The sequence below is a fragment of the Hemitrygon akajei genome, chromosome 4, assembly GCF_048418815.1.
Source record: "Hemitrygon akajei chromosome 4, sHemAka1.3, whole genome shotgun sequence".
NCBI classification, from domain to species: Eukaryota; Metazoa; Chordata; class Chondrichthyes; order Myliobatiformes; family Dasyatidae; genus Hemitrygon; species Hemitrygon akajei.
In genome coordinates, this window is record NC_133127.1 from 80,938,986 (window position 1) to 80,958,619 (window position 19,634).

At 38.9% G+C, this 19,634-nt stretch overlaps 1 protein-coding gene across 3 annotated transcripts in view; it reads left to right on the forward strand.

Annotated features, from left to right (window-relative positions):
- Positions 1 to 387: 387 nt before the first annotated feature.
- The window catches only part of slc10a7 (solute carrier family 10 member 7), a 233,959-nt gene continuing 214,712 nt past the window's right edge, over positions 388 to 19,634 (forward strand). For 2 of the 3 annotated variants that reach the window (XM_073042940.1, XM_073042942.1), the window contains exons 1-4: positions 388 to 762; positions 2,830 to 2,912; positions 9,069 to 9,205; positions 11,316 to 11,391. In XM_073042940.1, the coding sequence (XP_072899041.1) occupies positions 663 to 762; positions 2,830 to 2,912; positions 9,069 to 9,205; positions 11,316 to 11,391 (396 nt within the window). In that variant the 5' untranslated portion in view covers positions 388 to 662. The remainder of the gene's footprint in view (positions 763 to 2,829; positions 2,913 to 9,068; positions 9,206 to 11,315; positions 11,392 to 19,634) is intronic. The other variant, XM_073042941.1, reaches the window with a different exon arrangement.

Consider the following 19,634-nt stretch of genomic DNA (forward strand, 5'->3'; position numbering starts at 1 on the left):
TAACGGTGGAGACCTTCCCTGCATGTTGCCTGGACCGCACATTGGTTGAGAAGCCAGACTCTGACCGAATATTCATTCATTTCCCTCTTCATGCCATCAGCAGTTTTTAGAGCTGACTATACATAATAATATACATTACTAACACACTTTAGAACAAGTTTTAAATAATTCCAATAATAACCATTCGCTGAACTAGAACAATAAGATCTGTTTTGGATTTAAATGAAAAATTTAGACATGCAACGCGATGCCTGGCGCCCACACACGACAGGTATGTAATATTGCACTGTTGGAATGCTGTTTTAATATTTTTAAGCACACGTTATATAATCACAGATTCCTTAAAGCAGCATATTGATCAGCTGGTGCTAAGCTTGCACGGCGCGTTCCCGAGCCTCGCGCCGCCGATGGCGCGGCTGCGCGGGGACTCGCGAGTCGCCGCCGTCCTGTCGGAATGGATCCACGGTGAACGACCGCAGGCCCATGGCTCGCAGCCGGGCTATCCTTTAAAGAGACGCCTGCCCCCGCCCCGGTGTTGCCCCTCCTCGGTTCCGCCTCCTGACGTGCCGCTTGCTCGGCGGTGGAAGCGGAATTGGGTTGTTGCGGCGCAGTGAGACGTGCAGACGTCGAGGGGCGAGACCGGCTCTGTTCTCGTCCCCGTCATGGGGCTGTTTGAGCGTGCGAGGCGGCAGTGGTTCCTGCTGGGCATCGTGCTGGTGATCACCTTTGCCAAACTGCAGCCTTCCGTGGGGATGCATGGAGGTAAGCCTCAGCGGTCGGGGTGTAGGGCAGAGGGAGAGAAACCTGGTGGCCGAGCTGTACACGAACAGGCCCGTTTGTATGGGAGTCATTCAGGGGAGCAACTTGAACTCGCGTCCAAGCCGCTTCTGATACTCAGTAAGACTGGAAGCGGTGCAGATTTTGCCTCCTTGTGCATATTACCAACCTTGCGGATGACACGTTTCAAACTCACTTCTTGTTTGTGATCGTAATGATACCTCGGTGATTTAAAACACAAATACATATCTACTCACAACATGCTTATCCATTATAAACACGAAAGATTCTGCAGATGCTAGACATCTTGAGCAATAATACACACACAATGCTGGAGAAATTCAGCAAGTCAGACACCATCAATGGAAGGGAATAAACAGTCGACGTTGCAAGCCGGAACCAGATTCAGCACTGGAGAGGCAAAGGGGCAGAATTCAGAATAAGGAGATGAGAGGGGAAGGAGTACAGGCTATTAGGTGATGAGTCAGACCAGGTGTGGTAAGGGGTAGAAGTAAGAAACTGGGGAAGGATAGGTGGAAGAAATAAAGGGTTGAAGAAGAAGGGATCTAATAAGAGAGAACAGTGGATGGAAGGGAAGGAAGGGGTAACCAGAGAGAGATGATGGGCAGGTGCAGAGAAGAGAAGATGTGAGAAGTTATTCAGAATGAGGACTGGGAAAGAGAAATGCCACTCATCGTTCATGGTGATGTTTTGGTAGTATTTATGTTTTTATTGCTTTACAAAGAATGAAGATTAACTTTAAATCTAGTCTGTATATTTTCAACATCATTCCCATTGGTACAGTAAGTGAATCATTCTCAAAATGTATTTGTATAGCACTATTCTTTGGACACCCCAAACCACTTTGTCAATGAAGTACTTCAAAATTTAGCTAAGATGTCAGCCAATTTGTCCAAAGCAAACTTAACAGCTTACCCAATGGCAATAACATTTTTATGTTGTAAATTGGGGGATTTTTTTAAGACACTGGGTTAGCTTCTTTGAAATGGTGGCAGGCTCTAAAAGAAGTCTTGGTTTAAATGTAAAAAGTTTGCAGCTCTCCCTCTATTATTAGAATGCCAGCTTAAAAGTTTTGTGTGATGTAACATGCAATCAGCCAACTTGGAGAATGTCACTAATGTTTTTGTGGTAGAACAGTAAAGCAACAGGAATGGCTGCTTAAAGTGAGCTAAACCTGAACAAATAGTGACTGAAACTTCTTTTGTTCTACTTAAAATGTCATATTATTCATAGTGGTTATTGTGTATTGTGGCATGCCAAATATTGCATTGAAAATTGATTTTATTTGACTGCAAGTGTATTGATCTCATAATTTAAGTTATAAATTTGAACTATTATAATGTTTTTTCCCTATGGGGAATTATTTTGTGCTGCTGATTTCTATGCTGGATGTATTTTTACATACTTTCTCTTGAGTTACATTAAATATGTGGGTTTCCTTGTATGTTGATCAGAGTAGACGTATTAGTAGAAGTATAGTAATCAGCAAACCAACCATCCCTAATAATCTCCTAATCTTTTAATATTCCTCCTCAGAATTTTGAGTGTACTATAGAGCATCTTTAATATCTATTGTTTACAAATGACATCAAAAAAGTACAGCCTTTTGATAAAGTGTTAAACTGCGGCCTAACCAGTTCAGTTGAATTTTTATACAAAAAAATCATTGCACTATTATAAAATAATTTCTGTAACTTAGCCAATACAAATTACTTTCCGGAACTTTAAGAATTATTAAGAGTCAGTCATTTAAATTTTTAACTGGAGGAAATACAGATTTGATGAACAAATTAAAGCATTCCCAAGTTTAGACGACTTAAGCTCAGTATAGACTATACAGCCAATAATGTAATATTAAGCAATAAACTGAACAAATAGAAAAGTAAAAGTATTTTTTACTTTTTTATATTTGAAGATACCTGATATTTCATTTTGATATTTTACTTAAATATTTTGTGTACTGAACTTAAACACTTAAAACATTATCTCTTTTCTAATCAAGTTTTGATTTTGTATTTTACTTTTTAATAGGGCCATTGAAACCAGAAATTACGATAACTTATATTGCCGTTTCAACTATATTTTTTAACAGTGGGCTTTCATTAAAGACTGAGGTAAGGTTTCATGATTCAGACTTGATGCAGTCAAAGCATGGCTTTGTAAAATATTGGCAAACAAACAAAATATTGCCAACAAATTTCCAGCTACTATGTGTAGGCCTGTGTTTCATTGTCAATGAGGTATGTCATGTGCAAGCCAAAATGTAATTAGAGCTGAATTTAGAATATGTATATATCAAAAAGCTGAATGCTAGAAACTCCTGACAAAACTTAGCAGTTTCATGTTAGAGATGTGATAAATTACATTTTTCAGTTCCAATGGGAGTTTTATTCATCCTTTCTCTCTTGCTGCAGAAGTGCTGCATGACTTGTTGGCAGCATTTTCTGGTTTTGTATACATGTGCAGTTTTATTAGATTCATTTTAATATCCAGTTTACTGCCTTGAAATATTAGGAACAAATTGTAGGATTTTTTTAAAATATGAAGCCTACTTCAAAAGATTTCTAAAGATTTTCTGCTGAGTTGCAGCTCTGAACATATGTGAATGTTTCAGTCAGGAAGTCATAGCTTAAGTATCAATCCAAATACTCCTCATTTAGAGTTCTGTCTTGTGGATAAAAATTTAATTGAGCATCCATATAATGGTTTGGTTAGACCATAATGTTTCTGCAGAACAATTTGGAGAAAAGTAGAAGGATCCTTTTGGTATGGCAATCTATACCTTAGTGAACACCACTAAATCATCTTTTATAATTATGCTTTATTGTTGTTTGTGATGCTCTAGAAGAACATACAAGAGCCTCAGGACTCGCTCCACCAGGTTCAAGAACAGCTACTACCCCTCAACCTCAAGCTGTCGAACAAACTACACTCACTTGCCCATCCACTGAGATATTCCTACAACCAGTGATCTCATTTTAAGGACTTTTTATTTTGTTATCTCATTATTTATTGCTATTTATTTATGTTTGCATTTGCACAGTTTGTTATCTTCTGCATTCTGGTTGATCTTTTATTGATCTTGTTCTGGTTACTATTCTATAGATTTGCTGAGAATGCCCGCAGGAAAATGTTTCTCAGGGTTGTATATGGTGAAATCTATATACTTTGGAAATAAATTTACTTTGAACTCTGAGCCAAATCCATTATAGTGATACTACATTTCAAAACCTGTTTCATTGGATGTGATTAGACAAATGCTACCTTAGTTTTCTCCCCTGCCCATTTATTGTTTTTATAATTTTATACACTATGTGTAATAATTTAAATTTTATACACTTGACTCTAATCAAGCTGCCAAGAGATGCATAAAGGTGGCTGTGTGTTACTTTTGTTTCTCTCCTAATAGCAAATGGCTTGATTTCTGTTCATTTATCCCCTTGAAGGTTCCTTGGTTAAATGTCACTTTGGTTAAAAGTAGAGACAAATTGGTTACTTTTAGATAATCAGTTGATGTTAGCAGCAGTGCCCAGGAGATCTGTATCATAACCTTGTAAGTGAGAAGATCCCACTTTGAAAAGAACTGTTTGTTTTTTGGGCGATACACCACCTGTTCATTTCACATGATTACACATATTACAAACACTGAATTTGATTTTATGTTATACCACCTTGTAGCTCTACCGTGTTAGTTTGGAAACCCAAGTTGTAGTTCTCTGGTAATCTAGCATCTTCCAAGAAACGACAGTGTTTCTTACCTGTTATATCTTAACAAGCATAAAAATCATTACAAGGAATTGAAAAGTGCCCTATTTTAGCTGCAAGTGAACAGCGCAATCTGAAATGGTGGGGGGGGGGGGTGGTGGGTGGAGGGAGGGAAAGAAACAAGTAGTTAGAAATCTTAAATATCTTGGCAAAACTTTTCTGGTTTGAATGACTATTGATCATGTGAGAATACAGGTTACATCAGGTATTGGATACTTGCAAACTTATCAGGTGACGAATAACGGCATACCTGTCACTACTTTCTGTCTGTCAAAGGAGTTGCATGGAATCCAATGACAGAACTTGTCTTGCTAGTATTTCCCAGCAGTATGCTGGAGAATTCGCCTCACCGCACCTAAACCAACCAGGGCTAATGTTCTGCAGACACAGATGTGCTGTGTGGATGTTCAACACTGATGTGTACTCAGCTTGATCCCAGAATTAACAATGAGATAAAAACTGTTTATTTTAGCATAGAACCATAGAACCAATGAACATTACAGCACAGAAACAGGCCTTTTGGCCCTTCTTGGCTGTGCCGAACCATTTTTCTGCCTAGTCCTACTGACTTGCACTTGGGCCATAACCCTCCAAACCCCTCTCATCCATATACCTGTCCAGGTTTTTCTTAAATGTCAAAAGTGAGCCCGCATTCACCACTTCATCTGGCAGCTCATTCCACACTCCCACCACTCTCTGTGTGAAGAAGCCCCCACCCCATGTTCCCTTTAAACTTTTCCCCTTTCACCCTTAACCCATGACCTCTGGGTTTTTTTCTCCCCTGGCCTCAGTGGAAAAAGCCTGTGCTTGCATTCACTCTATCTATACCCATCATAATTTTATACACCTCTATCAAATCACCCCTCATTCTCCTACGCTTCAGGGAATAAAATCCTAACCTATTCAACCTTTCTCTGTAACTCAGTTTCTCAAGTCCCGGCAACATCCTTGCAAACCTTCTCTGAACTCTTTCAACCGTATTAATATCCTTCCTGTAATTAGGTGACCAAAACTGCACACAATACTCCAAATTCGGTCTCACCAATGTCTTGTACAACCTCACCATTACATTCCAACTCTTATACTCAATACTTTGATTTATAAAGGCCAATGTACCAAAAGCTCTCTTTACAACCCTATCTACTTGTGACGCCACTTTTAGGGAATTATGTATCTGTATTCCCAGATCCCTCTGTTCTACTGCACTCCTCAGTGTCCTACCATTTACCTTCTATGTTCAACCTTGCTTTGACCTTCCAAAGGGCAATACCTCACACTTGTCCGCGTTAAACTCCATCTGCCATTTTTCTGCCCATTCCTCCAACTGGTCCAAATCCCTCTGCAAGCTTTGAAAACCTTCCTCACTGTCCACTACACCTCCAATCTTTGTATCATCAGTAAATTTGCTGATTCAATTTGCCACATTATCATCCAGATCATTGATATAGATGACAAATAACAATGGACCCAGCACTGATCCCTGTGGCACGCCACTTGTCACGGGCCTCCACTCAGAGTAGCAATCCTCCACTACCACTCTCTGGCTTCTTCCATTGAGCCAATGTCTAATCCAATTTACTACCTCTCCATGTATACCAAGTGACTGAATCTTCCTAACTAACCTCCCATGCGGGACCTTGTCAAAGGCCTTACTGAAGTCCATGTATATAACATCCACTTTCCTGGTAACTTCCTTGAAAACTCTAATAGATTGGTTAAACATGACCTACCACACACAAAGCCATGCTCACTGTTTCTAATAAGTCCCTGTCTATCCAAGTATTTGTAGATCCTATCTCTTAGTATTCCTTCCAATAATTTACCTACTACCAATGTCAAACTTACTGGCCTATAATTTCCTGGCTTACTTTTTGAGCCTTTTTTAAACAACGGAACTACATGAGCTATCCTCCAATCCTCCGGCACCTGACCCGTGGATATCGACATTTTAAGTATTTCTGCCAGTGCCCCTGCTATTTCAACACTAGTCTCCCTCAAGGTCCGAGGGAATACCCTGTCAGATCCTGGGGTGATTTGCCTCAAGACAGCAAGCACCTCCTCCTCTTTAATCTGTATAAGTTCCATGACCTCCCTACTTGGTTGCCTTGTTTCTATAGACTCTATTCCAGTTTCCTTAGTAAATACAGATGCAAAAAACCCATTTAATATCTCTCCCATTTCTTTTGGTTCCATACATAGCCGACCACTCTGATCTTCAAGAGGACCAATTTTATCCCTTACTATTCTTTTGCTCTTAACATACCTGTAGAAGCTCTTAGTATTATCCTTCACCCTGACTGCCAAAGCAACCTCATGTCTTCTTCTAGCCCTCCTGATTTCTTTCTTAAGTATTTTCTTACTCTTTTTGTACTCCTCAAGCATCTTACTTCCTCCTGTTGCCTATACATGTTATACATCTCTCTCTTCTTTATCAGAGTTCCAATATCCCTCGAGAACCAAGGTTCCTTATTCTTATTCATTTTGCCTTTAACCCTGACAAGAACATACAAGCTCTGCACTCTCAAAATTTCTCCTTTGAAGGCCTCCCACTTACCAATCACATCCTTGCCAGAGAACAACCTGTCCCAATCTACGCTTTTTAGATCCTTTCTCATTTCTTCAAATTTGGCCTTTTTCCAGTTTAGAACTTCAACCCGAGGACCAGATCTATCTTTATCCATGATCAAGTTGAAACTAATGACGTTATGATCACTGGAACCAAAGTGTTCCCCTGTACACACTTCCGTCACCTGTCCTAACATTTCCTAATAGGAGATCTACAAAATATTACATCCTCCCTAGTTGGTACATCTATATATTGATTTAGAAAACTTTCCTGAACACATTTCACAAACTCTAATGCATCTAGACCTTTAACAGTATGGGAGTCCAAATCAATGTATGGAAAATTAAAATCCCCTACAATCACAACTTTCTGTCTCCTGCAGTTGTCTGTTATCTCTCTGCAGATTTGCTCCTCCAATTCTCGTTGACTATTGGGTAGTCTATAATACAACCCTATTAATGTGGTCATACCTTACCTGTTTCTCAGCTCCACCCATATGGCCTCAGTAGACAAGCCCTTTAATCTTTCCTGCCGAAGCACTGCTGTAATATTTATTGCTGTAATAAAGCCACCCCCCATCCCCCCGCCCTTCATACCTCTGCCCCTATCACGTCTGAAACATCGGAATCCTGGAACATTGAGCTGCCAGTCCTGCCCCTCCTGTAGCCAGGTTTCAGTAATGGCTATGATGTCATAATTCCACATGTCAATCCAGGCCCTCAGCTCATCTGCCTTTCCCACAATACTCCTTGCATTGAAATATACACACCTCAGAAGATTGTTACCACCACACACAACCTTACTATTTATGACTTTGCATGAACTACTAACATCATTTATTTTTACCCCCGTTCCACTATCTACTCTGGTTCCCAACCCCCTGCAAATCTAGTTTAAACCCTCCCCAGCATTGTTGGTTGAAAATGAACTTAAACCTGCACATATGTATATCTTTCACTTTGAAGACATTTTCTGGATCTTCACATTCATCTTTTAAAAACATTATACAAACGGTGGTAATTCAGCAATGGAACATTACTTCAGACTATAAACGTGAGCAAGTCTGCAAATGCTGGAAATTCAAAGCAATACATACAAAATGCTAGAGAAAGTCAGCAGGTCAGGCAGCATCTATGGGGATGAATAAACAGTTGACATTTCAGGCGTAGACCCTTTTTCTGGACTGAGAAAGAAGTGGGGGGGGGGAAGATGCTAGAATAAAAAGATGGGGGAGGAGAAAGAGGCTAGCTGGAAGCTGATGGATGAAGCTGGGTGGGAAAAGTCAAGGAGTGGAGAAGAAAGACTCTGATAGATAGTAAAGGACAGTGGACCATGGGAGAAAGGGAAGGAGGAGGGGACCCTGAGGGGACTGATAAATAGGTGAGAAGAGATGAAAGGTCAATGTAGGGAAAAGAGTGGGGGGGAAGGAAGATTTTTCTAAAAACCAGAAAGGGAAATCAATATTCATGCCATTAGGTTGGAGGCTACACTGGAATATAAGGTGTTGCACTACCACCCTGAGGTGTTCTTATCTTAGCACAAGAGGAGGCCATGAACTGACATGTCAGAACTTCAGACTAGCCTGCAGATGGTGCCCATGAACATTTGACTTGAAGTGAAAGCACAGTCACTGAGCCAAGAATGCCATATTGTTTATTATTATATTTGGCTGAAGACCAGACTAAATGTATGGAAAACTCATTGGTGATACTATCCAGACATAATTTTAATAGTATTCTGAGATTTTATACCTATGATGTAATAGGTTTTGGATATTGAGTATTGTAACTGGAAGAGAGAGAAGATCATGGAGGTGCTTTTTCAGTAAATACTGTTTGTGGTTTCAGTAAGGTTTGTTTGGAAAGTAAATAAATACTTGAAGTTCACGAAAGTATTGTGCTCTTCGGTAAACTATTTTTCTCTCTTTCTCATGTTTCAGGAGCTGACCAATGCTCTGATGCACGTCAAACTTCATATGTTTGTACAGACCTTTACGCTTGCATTTTTCCCAATGGCTATTTGGTTTTATCTTAAGTTATTAGCTCTGACATCTATAAACCCGTGGCTTTTAAAAGGGTAAGACTTTTGCTTCTAATTCTGATTTTAATATGTTTCAATATTTGATATTTTTTAATTTTTAGGAAGTATTTCTTAAATATGACATTTTCCAATGCAGAGGGTTTGAGTTAGAAAGTGATTGTTACTTAGTGAAGTTTTCAATATTATTAAATTTTCACAGCAAATTAACATCTAATACTTCCTAACCTGTGCTCTTGGGGGGGGGGGGGGGAGGATGAATGAGGAAAATATTGGCAAAGGAACTATCGTACGTTTTCTAATTATGCTGGGAAACTGTTTGTGGCAGTTTAATCTTGAGTGTTAAACTACTTGATTAGAAGTCAATAAACTTATTTCCTTTGAAAGGAAGCAAACATACTAGACCCTTTAGAGTACTGTTTCAGTTGCAATTATTGAGAAATGCTGACCTGATTTCCCCCAGGGTATTAACCCACGTATTTGAAACACACTTGACTTTATGTATACATGTATCTCCAGAATTTGGAGACTTCTGACATTAGTTACTCAGGTTTAACTTCTGCACATGAGTTGCATTTTTATTGGACTTGTATAAATTATCACAAAGTATTGCATATTACTTCACAAAAGTCTAGTATTTCCATTAGAAATTCAAGGTGACTAATAACTCTGGAGATCTATTCAGTTATGGAAGTGTTCAGTTCCTCCAAACTGATTGTAACCGAACGGTCTACAAGTATGAAATGTGACTGTGAACTGAATTTCCAGGTGGCAGATGGTGACAGCAGTCAGCAAACCCATGCTGCTGGTCTCCCAAATGTTTGTTTAAATGTATGGGCTGTCTATAGGTTGGGTGCTCGTAAGCTGGGGATGATCTGTACATAGAGACAAATTGATTCCATCTGTATAATGAGCATCATTCTTGGTATAAAGAAAGAAATACAATGCAATTCTGTAGAAGTTCCCAAAGATTCTGGTACAAATAGCTTTCTCTGCACTGTTAATCCTGTCTAATGTAATGGTAGTGAAGATCTGAAAGGCAGCAAGAAAATCTTGGACTTAAGAAAATTCAGCCCAATCAAACTGCTAAGAAATAAAATATTCCATAAAATCTTGATGGACTCAATGGCACAATATTTATGCTAATTCTTTTCTACAGAATAAAATTAGTCTTTTATTTTTGTCTCAGCAATGCCACATTTCTTTATTTCCAACATCCAAGATTTCTGGTATTCATACATTGTGTAACAGCTAGGATTGGTAAGGGACAAACCAGGTTTATGTTTGTGCGTGAAACTCATTCTAAAGCTGAATGAAAACAAGACCATTCAGAGCATGCATCTCAGATGTTTTAGTATAATAGAACATTGCTTTCAGCCAATGTTCTCTTTTATCTAGAAGGGTAAATGCATTGGCTAGCCCCTATTGATGTCCCAGGACAATTATTCCCAAGTTTTATGTACTTTCAATAATATAGTAATCAAATGAAGGTGAGCCTTTTTAAAATTTTGATTCAAATGTTGCTGAGTTTAGAAATTGTAAATAATATTAGAAAATGCAGAATATGAGTGTCTTTGGGAAGATCCTTCAATGGATCTTGATTTTTATTTTGAGAAGATGAATAGGAATTACAGAAATACATGTTTGAAAGTGATTCTGTAATTTCTGATTGCTATTTTTTTTAAACTTTCTAATCAAAGAATTACATTATGTACAGATTTTAGAAATGCTTCAAACTTTAACATAAACATCTTTAACTGGAGAAGTGATTGCTGATACAAGGATGGAGCAGGGCACCGATCAGTTGCCGGACATCTTTTTATTGCTGACTATTGTAAAATGCGATCATAAATTTTGAAGTTCAACTTCCTTCTTAAAGCTTCAAGATTCATAATGGGGTATTCAGTAAATATAGCAGATAATACATTAAATCAAAGGAAGATGTTTTATTATTTACAGGTTTAAAACATTGAAATATTTTTGATGATACATACTTAACTGATAAATAAATAATTACTATTGGAATTGAATGCTTGTACAAGGCGTATGAAATTCATTTGCACCTATTTAAACCGGCTAAGAAGTTTATACAAGGCAAATGCTTTGGAAAATACTACTCTTCTAACTGTGTTTTGGGCTTCTGTTCCAGTTTGCAGACTGTTGGTTGTATGCCGCCTCCAGTGTCATCTGCTGTAATCCTTACCAAAGCAGTAGGTGGAAATGAGGTAGGTGTGACATTGGATCTTTAATCGTATATTAGAGTTCAATTCCAGAGACATTATTATAATTCATTTAATTTTTTTTCTGGCTTAATTTGTGTCTTTATAGTAAGTTTATCATTTATAATAATGATAATACATAAGATCAGCAGGGGAAGGAAAAGACCTGGCAACTAATTTCAGTCTGCCTGCTGTATAAGTATTGGTGGTTCCTCTTCTTTCACTCTGCTTTAAAATATCTCCACTTATCTAACCCATAGGAAATACCTATATGTGTATGTTTTTAATACATCTATTTAGTGGAATTATAGATCATTGTTAAGTCCAGATTAATTGTTCACTCCTAATCACTCTTGTGAAGGTGATGATAATCTTCTGGTGGAAGTGAATAGACTGGTGTTGGGTAGGAAGTTCTAGAACTTAGATCCAGCAATGAAAAAGGAGCTGTGTCATATTTCTGATATTTATGACTGCAAAGAACTTTTGGAGGTATTGCCATTCCTGGTGGCATGAGCCACAGTTTTATGACATGGTATTGCAATAAGTTAGGGAAATAGCTGTAGTTAATTTTGTAGATGGTACACACTGTTGTCACATTGCACTGGTGATGAATGTGGATACTTAGGATGGTCTTTGGGGTGCCATTTGAAAAGCTAGTGTTGTCCTGGATAATGTTGAGCTTCTGGAATGCTATTGCTACACTTATCCAGGCTTGTAGACAGTATTCTATAACATCTCTGATACATGCATTATATCACGAGGTAAAGGTAAGTCATTCTCTTTAGGATAACCTTCTACCCACAGTATTTCCGTGACTGGTCAACTGGTTTCCTGCACAATGCTGGAAAACAAAGACGTTGATGGTGGGGCATTTGACAGTATTAATGCTGTTGAGCTTTGAAGGTTAATAGTCAGATTCTCCCTTGCTGAAGATATTCATTTCTTGGCAGTTGTTTGGTATAAATGTTCTTTGGCTTTTATCAACTCATGCTTGAATGTTATTTGGGTCTTGCTGCACACAACCATTGATAGCATAATTTTCTGAGTTGTTTAAGAAATTGAACATTGCCAAATCATCAACAAATACATAAACTTATGAGGGAATCTGCCCTGCTTTTTTATGGACGCGTCATAGCTGGACAGTTTTCCTTTTCTAGATATGCAGATTTTATTACTGCATTGCAGTAAGTTAGCTGGAGGCACAGCTAGAACACATCTTTGTACTGCAGCATCAGTGATGCAGTACAAAGATGTTGTATCTTTCCATTACCTTTACTTTAGGATGTAGAACATACACCGTTACACCGTAGAATAGTACAACATGGTATGGACCCTTCAGTTCACTATGTTATGCCAACCACTATAAGCCTATTCCACAATCAATCTTAACCTTTCCTCCTACACAAGCCATACATAACCCTCCATTTTACTTGCATGCTTACACCTGTCTGAAAGACTTTTAAATATCCCTTGTACTAGCACCACTGGCAATGCATTCCAGGTATCCACCACTCTGTATAAAACAAAACCTAACTGACATTTCCCCAAATTTTCCTCCACTTGCCTTAAATAGATTTCCTTTGGTATTGTTCAATGGTCATTGCCACCCTGGGGGGGAAAGGGTGCTGGCTGCCCATGCTCTATATGACTCTTATCAAGTCCACCTCTCATTTCCGTTGTACAAAAGATAAATGCCTTGGCTTGCTTAAACTTTCCTCATAAGACATGTCTCTAATCCAGGTAGGAAAATGACAAACCTCTTCTGCACCCTCTCTAAAGCTTTCATATCCTTGCTATAATGAAGTTACAAGAATGAATACAGTACTCCAAGTCAAAACTTGAAGTTTGTTAAAACTTTGTCAAACTTCTGTAAATGCACTGTGGACTGTAACCTAACTGGTTTAATTGTGGCCTTGTATGGAAACACCAATGCCAAGGAATGGGACAAGCTACAGAAAGTAACGGATAAAGCCTAATTCATCACAGGCAAAACCCTCCAAACATTTACATGGCGTATAGCTGTAAGAAAGCAGCATCATCATTAAGGATTTCCACTATCCAGGCTACACCCTCTTCTCGCTACTATCGTTGCACAGGAGGTACAGAAACCTTGCAAAAGGAAGATTAGCTATATTTGCCATTTATATCGAAACATACAGTAAAATGCATCATTTAGATCAATAACCTGCACATTCCAAGGATGTGCTGGGGGTAGCCTGCAGGTGTCTCCATGCTTCTGGCACCAACATATCATGCCTGCCCACACATTACTAATCCATATAGCTTTGAAAAGTGGGAGGAAACTGGAGCACTCGACAGAAATTCACTTGGTTGGATGGAGAACGTATAAACTCCTTACAGATAACAGCAGGAATTGATTCCCGATCACTGATGCTGTAAAACATTATGCTTATTGCTACACTAATGTGCTGCTCCTTAGGTCCCACACCACCAGCTTCAGGTACAATTGTTACCTTACAACCATCATTGGCATGGAAAACTTCGCCACTACTCTAAACTGATTCTGCAGCCTACAGACTCATTTTCAATGACTTCTTCCAATGCACATTCTCAGTATTATTATTGTTTGCACATTTTGCCTTTTGTTGCACACTGGTTGTTTGTCCGTCTTTCTTTATATAATGGGGTTTTACAAGATTGTACTATATTTTTCCTGTAAATGTCTACATGAAAATGAATCAAAATAGTACAGTATATGGTAACATGTATGTACTTTAATAATAAATTAGCATTGATGTGTGGTCTATAGAGTTGCAACATTTCCTTACGACTTTTAAACTCAATCAACATTCAAAGTAAATTTATTATCAAAGTACATTTATGTCACCATTTACAGTGGATTTTGGTTATTTAGGCCATTAGTTAATAGGGGCAACCGTTTACTTGGGCCACCCTGAAAGAAAACAAAATAATTGAGAAAATAGCCAGGGTTCTCTTTGTTTACTTGGAATATTATGCCGCTTGATTGGGACAGGACACTGTTGCTGAACAGTTTCTAACTGTTCAATTGTGTCACCATTATACATTACACCATGCCTAGAGCAGACAGTTTTAAGTAGCATCAGTTGTGTGTGCTTGTGTTTATAAAGCAGTGATTTTTGTCATTGATAGTTGGTGAGAAATAAGCACAAAACAATTCAGAACTGATTTACTGACTGGTTTCAAGCATTCAGGCTTGGAGATGCAGAAATGCCCAGGAGTGAAAATGAAATGAAATGATTTCACTACTTCAAGTTAGGAGCTTCAAAGAATCTGAAGGTATCAACAACCATCTTGAATGTTATAATGAAAACTAAGAATGCAAATAATGCAATCGTTGATAGCATTGTAGGAAGGCAGTCCATTGCTTTATTGATCCCAAAGGAAGTTATCTACTGTGTGTCTGCACTGATTTTGTTAATTACAGCCAATCAAAAGAGCACGGCAGCATAGGCTGAATTTCTCTGTCAGTAACTATTAGGAACTAATACAGTTTTATAGTATGGTAGTAGTATTGATAGTGTTCTGATTTGTTTGTATTTCATAATTGAGGTTGCTCGAAGGCCGGAAAGGGCCTACTCCACACTGTATTGCTTAAATAATTAAAATAATTTGTTACATAGTGAAACAGTAGTTTGTCTTTTGTACATCTTTTTAAGCTATTTCCACGAAACTTAGGCTAATTGGGGCAGCTGTTTAATTGGGCCAAAATGTATTGCTCCCGAGATGTCCCAATTAACTGGAATCATCTGTTCTACCATGAGATTCATTTTCTTGTGGGCATTCATAGTAAGTAGAAAGTAATGGAATTGAATCAATGAAGAACCACACAGGACAGAGAGGGGCAAACAACCAATGTGCAAATACAAAAAGGAAAGAAAATAATAAATAAGCACCAAATATTGAGAACATGAGTTGAGTCTTTAAAAGTGAGTGCATAGCTTGAGGAATCAGTTCAATGTTGGGGTCAGTGGAGCTATCCCCTCTGGTTCAAGAGTCTGATAGTTGAGGGGTAATACTGTTCCTGCATCTGGTGATGTAGGGCTTGAGACTCCCGTACCTCCTTCCTGATGGTAGGAGGAGAGGGCATGTTCCAGATAACGGGTATCCTTGATGGATGCTGCTTTCCTGCAACAGTGCTCCTTGTAAATATACTTAATATGGGGAGGGCTTTACCTGTGAACTGGGCTGTATCCACTACTTTTTATAGTTTTCTCCATTCAAAGGTATTGTTATTCCGCTACGGGGCTTTGATGCAATCAGTCAGTATACTCTCTGCCACACATCTATAGAAGATTGTCAAAGTTTTCGATGATATGTTGAATCTGCACAAACTTCTTAGAAAGTAGAGGCACTGCCAAGCCTTCTTTGTAATGGCAGTTGTGTGCTGGACCCAGGACAGATCCTCTGAAATGATACCTCTGAGGAATTTAAAGCTGCTGACCCTTTCCACGTCCGATCATGGACCTCATTGTTGTTTCCTCTTCCTGTAGACAATACTAAGCTCTTTGATCTTGCTGACGTTCAATAAGCAGTTTTTGTTGTGGCACCATTCAGCCAGATGTTGTTGCTAATTCAAACTGATGGGTTTACAAGTGAGGAAATTGAAGATACAGTTGCACAAGAAGGTCTTAGAGCTTTTGGATTAGTTTTGAGGGGATGTTAGTATTGAATGCAGAGCTGCAATCAATAAAGAACATCCTGACGTATGCATTTTTACTGTCCAGATGTTCCAGTGCTGAGTGAAGAAACAATGGAATGGCATCTGGCATTGGCCTGTCATGACAGTAGGCAAATTGGAGTGGAAGTTGCTCTTCAGGCAGGAGTTGATATATTTCATCACAAACCTCTCAAAGCACTTCCTCACGATGGATATAAGTATTACTGGATGATAGTGTTTGAGGCTGGTTATCACATTCTTCTTGGGCACTGATATAATTGAAGCCTGCTTGAAACAGGTGGGTATCTCAGACTGTCAAAGTGAAACGTTAGAGATATCAGTGAATACATCAGCCAGTTGAATAGCACAGGTCCTCTGGGCTGGTTGCTTTCTGTGGGTTCACCCTCCTGAAGGGTACTCTCATGTCTTCTTCAAAGACTGAAATCACATGGTCACAAGGAGTTATGGGAGTTTGTGAAGATACCTCCATGTTTTGACAGTCAAAGCAAGCATAAAAGGCTTTGAATTCATTTTGGAGCAAAACCTTATTGTCACATGTCACTTGGTTTCATTTTGTAGGAGGTGATACATTCAAGCTCTCTACCATGACCACCTTTTTGTTGTCCTTACTTCTGGACCCTTGCTCTTTAGCCTCAATCTGTATGCAGATAGGAGAACAGCCAGATAGAAGATCAGATTTTCTGAAATGTGGTCTAGAGATTGAACAGTAGGCATTCCTAATCGTAAATAACAATGGTTGAGTGTATTGGGACCCCTAGTGCCGCAGGTGATAAATTGATGATAATTGGGCAGAGATTCCTTCAAACAAGCCTGGCTGAAGTCCCTGAAAACAAGTGGAAAACAGTTAGGGTAGGTTGCTTCTTCTATGTCAGTCATGGCACTCAATACCTTGAGTGCTTTCTTGGCATTGGCCTTTGATAGTATGTAAACTGCGGTCAGAATCACGTAGGCGAACTCTCTTGGTAAGTAGAAGGGATGGCACTTAATTATTAGATGTTCCAGGTTGGGGGAATAAGAGTGCAACCAGACCACTACGTCCAAGCACCACAGTCCCCCAACTGATGAAGGCCAGCACACCATATACACGCTCTTCACTATCAACTCGTGCAGCAAATGCTTTATCCTCTGCTTTTAACAGAGAATTGAATTCACTAAAGACTGGTTCCTATGGCAATGGAGATTGGTGGAGGAGGAAATCTATTTGTATTTTCTTCATCTGTGAATATAAAAACAATCTTTTTTCAGATTATGCAAACTAAAAAAATAAACAGCCAAGCTAAAACTGACTAACCTGACAGATCTGAGAAGTGTGGTTATTTTTTTCTTCATAGTTTTGGTTTTTTATCAATTTCACTAGAATTGTTTTTGCTTTGGCTTATTTTTGCTAATTTCTCAGATATCAGATTTGATAATAATTATAAAAGGTGATTGAACAACTACTAATGAACATTGCCATCTCCAAGCCAGTATAAATTGAATGATTGTCATTTAAAACTGGGTGTGTTCCAGTGACTTCATGCCCCAAGCTCATCCTCATGCATTCTGTATATACAGTACTTTTTTTTTGCACATACTTGCTGTGAAATACAAATACAAGTGATTCTGCGGATAAACTTGTCCGACATCATTTGAAATACAGTAGGAGATGAATAGGATTTTTAGTCAGAGAGGCAGCATGTTATATCTTCCATCAACATTGTCCTTATTTTTATTGGGTGTTGTGATTTGCTCTTTTAATTTTACATTTTTCTTTCATCTTGCCATTGGAAAATTATTTAAATCTATTCTGTGCCTGAGATTTGCAAGGCTGACATAGTCATACAAGTAAAAATAATGAATTGTGAAATTGTTCTGTATTTATTAAAAATGAATATAACCCCAGCAAAGAGTTAAATTTCCAAGAGTTTTTAATTGAGGGATCAAACTGCAGTGAAGTACAAAAGCTCCTAGTGCAAGGTTGAAAACAATAGAAATTTGTGATTTGTAGGTCTAAGGTTGAAGGAAAGAATATATGAGGGGTGATTGATATGTTTGTGGCCTAAGGTAGAAGGAGTCAATTTTAGAAAACGTAGCATATTTATTTTTCAATATAGCCCCCTCCTACATGTACACACTTAGTCCAGCGGTTGTGGAGCATACGGATCCCGTTTTTGTAGAAATGATCCACAGCGGGGGTGATTGATAAGTTTGTGGCCTAAGGTAGAAGGAGATGAGTTATTAACTTCAGACTTTCTGCATTATCATTCAGAGTTGAACTGCATGTACATGTAACGGTAGCGTCTTGGACCTCCAGGCGGCCTAAAGTGGAGGGAGATGAGTTATACAGTTCTCGTTACATGCACATGCAGTTCAACTCTTTGAGTGAAAATGCAGGAAGTTTGAAGTTAATAACTCAGCTCCTTCTTCCTTAGGACACAAACTTATCAATCACCACTTCTGGAGGTCCAAGACATCGACTTCTACAAAGAAAGGATCCGTATGCTCCACGACCGCTGGACTAAGTGTGTAGATGTAGGAAAAATAAATGTGCTAGGTTTTCTAAAATTGACTCCTTCTACCTTAGGCCATGAACTTATCAATCACCCCTCATATCTTGGTAGAGGAAAGTAGCTCTGACTAGTGATAAAATGGTGGTCTGCATAAGGAGATGGAAGAATCATAGTAGGAAGGTTTGCTAGTGCTGCGGGGGGAGTGGGTTTAAACTAGAGTTAAATGGGGGTGGGAACCAGAGCATCAGAACAGGTAGTGGAATGGTTGTGCAGAAATATGTTGTTAAACCTACATCCAAAGTCTGGAATCAAAATGTCGAGCATGGTGGGGCTAATGTTCTGAGCTGCAAGGTGTATTGTAGGAAAGGTGGATGAGCTTAGGGCATGGATCAGCACATGGTTGGGGGGGGGGAGCAGGACTGGCAGCTCAGTGTTTCGGGGCTTTATTGTTTTGGACGTGATAAGAGCGGAAGGGATTAAAGGAGAAGTGGGGGCATTACTAGTCAGGGAAAATGTCATGACGGTGCTCAGAGAAGAGAGACTAGAGAGCTTGTCCAGTGAGGCTTTATGGGTAAACAGAGGAATAAGAAAGGTATGACCATATTAATGGGATGATATTATAGACCACCCAACAGTCTGCAGGATTTAGAGGAACAAATTTGTAAAAGGATCGCACACTGTTACAAGAAACATAAGGTTGTGATGGAAGAAGACTTTAGCTTAACACATATTGACTGGCACTCCCATACTGTAAAAGGACTGGATGGGAAAGGGTTTGAAAAATGTGGTCAGGAAAGTTTCCTGAATCAGTACATACAAGTCCCAGCTAGAGAGAATGTGATACTACATCTCCTATTAGGGAATGAGACAAGGAAGGTGATAGAAGTTTGTATAGGGAATGCTTTGCATCTAGTGTCATAATGCTATTAGAACAATAGAACCAATGCACAGAAACAGGTCTTTTGGCCTTTCTTGGCTGTGCCAGACCATTTTTCTGCCTAGTCCCACTGCCCTGCCTTTAGACCATATCCCTCCATGCCCTTCTTATCCATGTACCTTTCTAAGTTTTTCTTAAATGT